This window comes from Clupea harengus, chromosome 20, assembly GCF_900700415.2.
Source record: "Clupea harengus chromosome 20, Ch_v2.0.2, whole genome shotgun sequence".
Taxonomy (NCBI): Eukaryota; Metazoa; Chordata; class Actinopteri; order Clupeiformes; family Clupeidae; genus Clupea; species Clupea harengus.
The window spans coordinates 1,502,360-1,510,348 of record NC_045171.1 but is presented as its reverse complement, the minus strand read 5'-3'; the positions used below and the strand labels follow the sequence as shown (position 1 = coordinate 1,510,348).

Genomic DNA, 7,989 nt, shown 5'->3' with positions numbered 1-7,989 from the left:
GCTGTAGTGCAGTCCCTTCAGTGTGTGATGTAGTGGGGTCCTCAGTGTGTGATGTAGTGCCTCCATTACATATTGTGTCTGTGCTCCTTAGGGACTGGGCAGACCTAATCCATTTGTGTGGGGCTCTGCCCCCCGCCCCCCCCCCCCCCTCCCCCTCCATATGCGGCTTTGGCTCTATAAAACCACCCTCTCTCCAGCTCTCAGCCACTCCGAAACCACAACAAGCCCCCTCTGGCTCTCCCTCCATTTGCCGATTCAGGGAGTTTCTAAACACTACAAGAGGCAGCAGGCTCACCACACACACACCCACCCACACACACACACGATTAACCTGATATTGAACCTCACACAGCAATTTTATTACAAAACATTTATTCATTCAAGCAATACAGAAGAAGAATAAAACTGCGTCATTTTCACAAGCCCTCGTTTTAGCTTCAGGTTTCAGATAGTGACCAAAAAAAAAAAAAAAAAAAAAAAAAAAGTACCAATATGTAAGAAAACTACATATTCCAGAGTGCTTTGCTGCTCTGCTACACCATTCCCCATCTTGAAAAAAAGAAAATACCTGAGAGAGCTATGGGACATGTAGCACACCTTGACACTTAGCATACACCTCGGTAACTTGTCTCTATAAATCAGAGTGCGCTGGAATGTGCTCGGGCAGGCCTGGGAAGCATGGAATGTGGTACGGCTAAACGACTAGTGTGCAGGGAAATGTCCACAGGTGGGCCAGAACAAATGCCAGGGTTGGTCCGTCTAACTCAGTGCGCCAGCACATACAGATACGTGTGTGTGTGTGTGTGCGCCGACATCAGTCAGAACCAGATTCCGCAGAACTCGGTGGTGTGCTGGCGATCTCTTCCTCTTCCTCATCAGAATGCTGAGAATGGGGGGAAAAGGCATGTGAATGACAGTAGGAAATAGAGTTTTAAAGAGTTAAAATATTAACGTTGCTCTAATCTAATCATTTACTTTTATAATCTATATATTTTTTATACTTCATATAAATTCCCTGTGACAACAGCCCAGCCAGCAGGACAGACTGTCTTGATCAGTGGCTGCCCTACTTTCCTATAACTGAATTAAGAAGAAAAGAAAAAAAAACGCTGATTGCAGAGGCGGGAAATCCTCCACATCTGAGTCACGCGTCTCTTAAGACACAGTGATAAATAATCGGAACTTTCAGAGCCGTCCTACAAACCTAATCAATACAGCTTTTATTGCCTTCAAAACACTTCTAAGTTCCACCTTCCAGTCGTAGCTAGTGCTGGAAGACCAATATCCAAATAATGAAATGATAAAAGTAGCGCTACGGAACACAGACCTTTCTCATCTGCTCTTCATCCAAACCCTAAGACACATTTTCACTGATCAATGTTAATGTGGGCCTGAGCCATGTGGTCAGACTCTGTGGTCTGGACAGGATGTTACATCAGATCATGTGGTCTGGACAGGATGTTACATCAGATCATGTGGTCTGGACAGGATGTTCCAGGAACCTTACCCTCCGTTTGCGGTTCTTCTTCTTCTTCTTCTTGCCGCCGTCCGAGTCGTCGTTGTCGGAGCTGTCTTCGCTGGAGATGAACTCGCGGCTCTTGAAGCTGTCGTTGCCTCCGCCGCCCCCCCGCTCCTTCTCCACCGGCTTCTTCTTGTCGTTCGCTTTGGCCGGCGACTTCTTCTTGGGCTCTCTGCGTGAGGCAACCACAGACAAGAACGTCACGTCACGCAACACAGAGTGAGAGGATGAACGTCACGTCACGCGACACAGAGTGAGAGGATGAACGTCGCGACACAGAGTGAGAGGATGAACGTCACGTGACACAGAGTGAGAGGATGAACGTCACGTCACGTGACACAGAGTGAGAGGATGAACGTGTGTGGCACGTTGCCTAGGAAACACTCAACAGTAGAAATCTCACTTTTTTGAAGAGGAAGCTCCAGCGCTGCTTGCGGCAGCGGCACCACCGCCACTCTCCCTGTATTCCTTCATGACCTTCTCATAGTTCCGCTTGGCTTCCTCCGCCTTCTTATCCCATTCCTTAGGGACAGAGAGACAGAGCGAGAGAGAGAGCGAGAGAGAGCGAGAGAGAGAGGGATGGCAGCAAAGGTTAACAGAGGAGAGGAAATAAGATGATAGATAGATAGATAGATAGATGGATGGATACTTTATTAATCCCGAGGGATGATAAGACAGACAGAAATATAGACAGCCTCTTCAGAGGCGTATTGAGTTTAAATGAGCACATGGGACAGGGTAACAAGGTGCAGAATGCTACAGAATGCAGCGTGTACCTTCTGGCCGTCGTCAAGGCAACCCTAGGCCTCACCCAACTCACCTCTTTCTTGTCCTTGCCCAGCTGTTTCCACATCTCGCCGGCCTTCTTGGAGATCTCCGTGACGGAGATGCCGGGGAACTCGGACTTGATTCGCTCACGGCTGGCGTTCAGCCACAGCATGTAGGCACTCATTGGCCTCTTGGGGGCGCCAGCGTCCTTGACTTTCTTCTGCAGATGATGGAAGGAGGAGGGGGGAGGGGGAGGAGATGGTTATCAACAGTGACTTTACGTTTACTGCAATGTGTTGTGGCACAGGCTCCCATGCTGTTGCTCTGTGTAGCGCTGTGTAGCGCAATGCTAATGGGGAGTGACAGGCCAATGGCTCCTGCTGCGCGGTGCGCCGAGGCGGCCAGGAGGAGGAATGCAGCCGCTCCACTCTGCTCCGCCACGCCGCGCCGTGTGTGCCAAGAGACCAGGATCCATTCAGAGGATTCAGAGGGAGGGGACAGCAAATGGAAACCAGAGAGAGTTTGGGCTAGATTCAGTTCCTCTTTTCTCTCTCACTCTCTTGCTCTCCTCTCCTCCTTTTCGTCTCAGTCTATCATCCCTTGCTCTCCTCTCATCCTTTTCGTCTCATCCCTCACTCACCTCACCTCTCCTCCTCTCATCCCTCGCTCACCTCTCTGCGTGGCTTCCTCTCCTTCTTCTCTCTGGGGGCCCTGGCCTTCTTGGCCGGCTCCTTCTTGGGTTTGGACTTCTTGGGCTTGGCCTCCTCGTCGCTGCCGCCTCCACTCTCGTCCTCGCTGTCGCTGCCGGAGGCATTGGAGTCGAATCTGCAGGGCAGAGATGGGGTCACAGGTCAAGGGGAGAGATGGGGTTAAAGGTCAAGGGGAGAGATGGGGTTACAGGTCAAGGGGAGAGATGGGTTAAAGGTCAAGGGGAGAGATGGGGTTAAAGGTCAAGGGGAGAGATGGGGTTAAAGGTCAAGGGGAGAGATGGGGTTACAGGTCAAGGGTCACAGGTCAAGGGGAGAGATGGGGTTACAGGTCAAGAGGAGTGATGGGGTCACATGTCAAGGGGAGAGATGGGGTTAAAGGTCAAGGGGAGAGATGGGGTTAAAGGTCAAGGGGAGAGATGGGGTCACAGGTCAAGGGGAGAGATGGGGTCACAGGTCAAGGGGAGAGATGGGGTTAAAGGTCAAGGGGAGAGATAGGGTTAAAGGTCAAGGGGAGAGATGGGGTTACAGGTCAAGGGGAGAGATGGGGTTACAGGTCAAGGGGTGTGGAGGAAGTCATAGTAAGCAAAGGAGGGAGAAGGAAGATCTTCTCTTTAGCTTTATCGACCATAACTGACAGAAGATGTCAGAAGCTAACTAGCCCAGCCTTAGCCTATGTTGAGTGTGTGAGTATGTGGTTATATAACTAGCCTAGCCTATGTTGAGTATGTGGTTATATAACTAGCCTTAGCCCAGTGCCTATGTTGAGTGTGTGAGTGTGTGGCTATATAACTAGCCTTAGCCTAGCCTATGTTGAGTGTGTGAGTATATGGCTATATAACTAGCCTAGCCTAGCCTTAGCATATGTTGAGTGTGTGAGTATGTGGCTATATAACTAGCCTAGCCTTAGCCTATGTTGAGTGTGTGAGTATATGGTTATATAACTAGCCTAGCCTATGTTGAGTGTGTGAGTACATGGCTATATAACTAGCCTTAGTCCAGTGCCTATGTTGTGTGTGTGAGTACATGGCTATATAACTAGCCTAGCCTAGCCTTAGCCTATGTTGAGTGTGTGAGTATATGGCTATATAACTAGCCTAGCCTAGCCTTAGCATATGTTGAGTGTGTGAGTATGTGGCTATATAACTAGCCTAGCCTAGCCTTAGCATATGTTGAGTGTGTGAGTATATGGTTATATAACTAGCCTAGCCTATGTTGAGTGTGTGAGTACATGGCTATATAACTAGCCTTAGTCCAGTGCCTATGTTGTGTGTGTGAGTACATGGCTATATAACTAGCCTAGCCTATGTTGAGTGTGTGAGTATATGGCTATATAACTAGCCTAGCCCCTATGTTGAGTGTGTGAGTATATGGCTATATAACTAGCCTAGCCTATGTTGAGTGTGTGAGTATGTGGCAACATGTGTGTGTGGTCACAGAGATATTACATGTTGACAACAGCTTGATATCATTCTGCTACACACAGAGAGCTTGGAACAGCCACACTTACTCTTCCGCAACGTCGTCAAGTTCCTCACCAGGGTTGAAGGACTCGTCTACGGAGCAGGAATGCAGATGTCAATCACAAGGGGGCGTGGGGGTCGTCATGACACCAGAGACACTTTTGTCTGCTTACATTTCCACAAGGTCTCAAGATTATGATTGGTGGATTCCTCTGCCTCTTACCACTGTCACCCTCTGATTCGTCGCTGCCGCCTTCCTCCCGGATCTTGCCCTCCTCCTTCATCCTCTCCAGGTAGGCGTCGTGCTGGTCCTCGTCCGAGTCGCTCATATCATCCTTTCCTTTCATGCCCTTGAGACAAAAAGGATTAAGCACAGATGCACTCATTAGTCTGAAGACCACTACACCCACAGAACTCTGCTGCCTGTGTGTGTGTCTGTGTGTGTGTGTGTGTGTGTGTGTGTGTCAACTAAAAACCAAACCTTCAGCCCAACAGAGCCTGGACCATCACAAAGCACCAGACACAGGAAAGGCTCTGCTGCATACAAGACAATAACTGCAAGGGATTTCTGCTGCCTTGTGGTGATCGAAAGGAACTCAAGTCTACCCAGTCAGCAAACCCAACACAGAACACAGAGGACTACAATGAACTACCAGTCTATTGAACTCTACAGACTCTTGGGTAGCACCAACACCAGTCTATTGAACTCTACACACACGTGGTAGCACCAACACCAGTCTATTGAACTCTACAGACAGCACCAACACCAGTCTATTGAACTCTACAGACAGCATCAATACCAGTCTATTGAACTCTACACACACACACTTGGGTAGCACCAACACCAGTCTATTGAACTCTACAGACATTGGTAGTACCTGACCTCTACCACCACGCACAGAGGTAAGCACAAATGCACTGGAACCCGAGGCAGTAGGAGGCCTATGGTCTAACATCCAAGACGTGTCTCACTATCCAACACCTAGCATTTCAAAAACTCACCATTCTTTACTCTTACAAAAAACATCCCAATCTACCACCAGAAATTGTGAACATCAAAAATGTACTCGTCCAAGTAGACCCCAGGAAACAGACACTCCTTCAAAGAAGCTTTCTGTATCACACTAAATACATCAACGCTACAAAAATATTCAAACTAAATATGAATGTTTACCTACCTTAATGCATAAAATGCATCCAAATGAATTACAAAGACAAACCGACACAAACAATCACACACACACACACACTTTTCTCAATTGGTTTTGGTTGACTTGGACGGTGTTAAGGACTGCAATCAAATTAATCGTGCTGTGGTTTGATCCTTATGCATTCATTCCCCACTATGAACACCAAACCACAAATGGGAATGGCTACAAGTGTGTGTGTGTGTGTGTGTGTGTGTGTGTGTGTGTGTGTGTGTGTACGAAGCATAGCAGTTGATTTAGCTATGGCTGAAACCCAATCACTTTGCACCCAAGCGTCCGTAAGACAGACACAAACACACACACACCCCCCCAAACTCCTTTGCCATGAAATATGAGTGAAGTTAACTTCACACAAATCAGTGTTTGCTTACAAAGCTTAAATGTATGTGTGTGTGTGTGTGTGTGTGTGTGTGTGTGTGTGTGTGTGTGTGTGTGTGGCCTGACTGGAAGAACAGAAGAGATACAGCTGAAAAGGAGTAGTGCAAAGAAATTCGTCTCATTGAAAAATAAAATGCTTCTAAAGGTCTGTTCTAGTCTGCCTATCATCACGGTAAGTCTAGAAGCATCTTTACTTTCCAACATCAAACCCAAGCAAACTCAAGATCACTGCGTAGGTAGAGAAAAGCCTGGTTCATGTTCCATCAGAACCTGCCAGGACAGGTGTGCAGACAAACGGTCTCCCTGGGAGGTGCGGGGCGTGGGGTTCGGTGGAGAGAATAAGTTTAAAAACAGGTCTACTCTAAAAGTATGGAAGAGCAGTTGTGTCAAACAATGAATAGCATTGGACACATTTTGAGACAACCCCTTTGATGCCTGTCTTTCAATGTCTTCTGCGTTACATAGTGCAGTATTTATTGCTTACCGAAAAGTTAAATGTGTAGGCATGGTAACAAACTTAAACATAACCATTGCTATACTTTGCTATAATTAGTTTGTTTTTTTGCACATTTGAACCGGCTGTTCTGGTTTGAGGATAATTCAAGTGCTTGAATGAGCTCCAATTATGCATACAGTATCTGTAATTATTAGTTGATGTTCAGAGCTGCACCCATTCCAAACCTGCAGTGAGGAATCTTATCTGAGGGTGCGATCTGGTCAACATGGTGCCGTCTGGTTATATCTGATGAGGCGTCAAACTTGTGGAAAGGGGGAAATCGGAATCTTTTACTGACTGCCGTTCTCTGCGCCGCTCAAGAGCAACTCTGTCAAACTCCCAGCCACCTCACGCCTCATTACGCTAAGAGCCGGCACTGTGGTGGTTTGGGTCAGGTCAGTGTTGTCCATCCTCACACACTCAACTGGTGCGGAGGGGCCCTTCACACACCCAGAACACACCTGATGCATGTTCTGATGGAAGCATAAATCAGGCTTTAGGCCGCAGAAGAGAAGACGGGCAAAATACACCAGGAGCCTCTTCACAAAAGCCCTCCACACACACACACACACACACATAAAAGCACCACAACCAAATCCCAAACTGAGGCACGTTCATACCAACCTTCGTCTTCAGACACAAACCCAGGGGGAGGGACAAAAGAATAAGCCGTCAGTAAGGGGCAACAGCGACGTCATGGCAACAGTGGTCTGAGTACCGTAATTTCCGGACTATTGAGCGCACCTGAATATAAGCCTCACCCACTGAATTTAAAAAAAATAATTATTTTTAACATAAATAAGCCGCACATGTCTATAAGCCGCAGGTGCCTACCGGTACATTGAAACAAATTAACTTTACACAGGCTAAAATGAATATCAAAAGTAATACAATAGTGATGCATATTATTAGTTTTGCCAGTTACGATAAGTGCACTGTTGCTTTAAGAGAGCACAGTTGCAAGAGTCAATCAGAAGCTAGAACGTTAGATTGAAGACAGTGAGATAGAAGAAAGACGCTAAGTTTGAAACCAGTGAGCTAAAGAACTTGAAAAGACTGGATTTGTATTGTTGTAAACTGTTTTGAGTTGTCTGTCTATGCCGGTAGACTGTGGTTATTTTGACATTAGTTAAGTTATTGAGATACTGAGAAATCGCGTGGAGCTAAGCATCCATGCGGCTGCATCCATGCTAGCATCCTAGCTCCACAAAGCCACCGTAAACACAAAGCCACCGTATACAGTCACAGGTATCATAATCCATAAATTAGCCGCGTCGTTGTTTAAGCCGCGAGGTTCAAAGCGTGGGAAAAAAGTAGCGGCTTATAGTCCGGAAATTACGGTAACAGATGTGACAAGATGAGCAAGTGAAAAACTCTTCATGAGGATGTCGGGCTGATTCATTACCTCTTTAAAGCCGCGATTCTTGATGTTGAGCTTCTTGGCGTTGAC

General features: G+C 47.1%; 1 protein-coding gene across 3 annotated transcripts in view; it reads right to left on the bottom strand.

Moving 5' to 3' along the window:
• Positions 1–355: 355 nt before the first annotated feature.
• The window catches only part of LOC116225255 (FACT complex subunit SSRP1-like), a 17,951-nt gene continuing 10,317 nt past the window's right edge, over positions 356–7,989 (bottom strand). For 2 of the 3 annotated variants that reach the window (XM_031587488.1, XM_031587489.2), the window contains exons 11-19: positions 7,945–7,989; positions 7,164–7,169; positions 4,681–4,807; positions 4,505–4,550; positions 2,959–3,112; positions 2,340–2,507; positions 1,923–2,041; positions 1,508–1,691; positions 356–883 (exon numbers count right to left, since the gene is read on the bottom strand). The exon at positions 7,945–7,989 is cut by the window's right edge and continues 28 nt beyond it. In XM_031587488.1, coding sequence (XP_031443348.1) covers positions 815–883; positions 1,508–1,691; positions 1,923–2,041; positions 2,340–2,507; positions 2,959–3,112; positions 4,505–4,550; positions 4,681–4,807; positions 7,164–7,169; positions 7,945–7,989 — 918 coding nt within the window. In that variant the 3' untranslated portion in view covers positions 356–814. The remainder of the gene's footprint in view (positions 884–1,507; positions 1,692–1,922; positions 2,042–2,339; positions 2,508–2,958; positions 3,113–4,504; positions 4,551–4,680; positions 4,808–7,163; positions 7,170–7,944) is intronic. The other variant, XM_031587490.1, reaches the window with a different exon arrangement.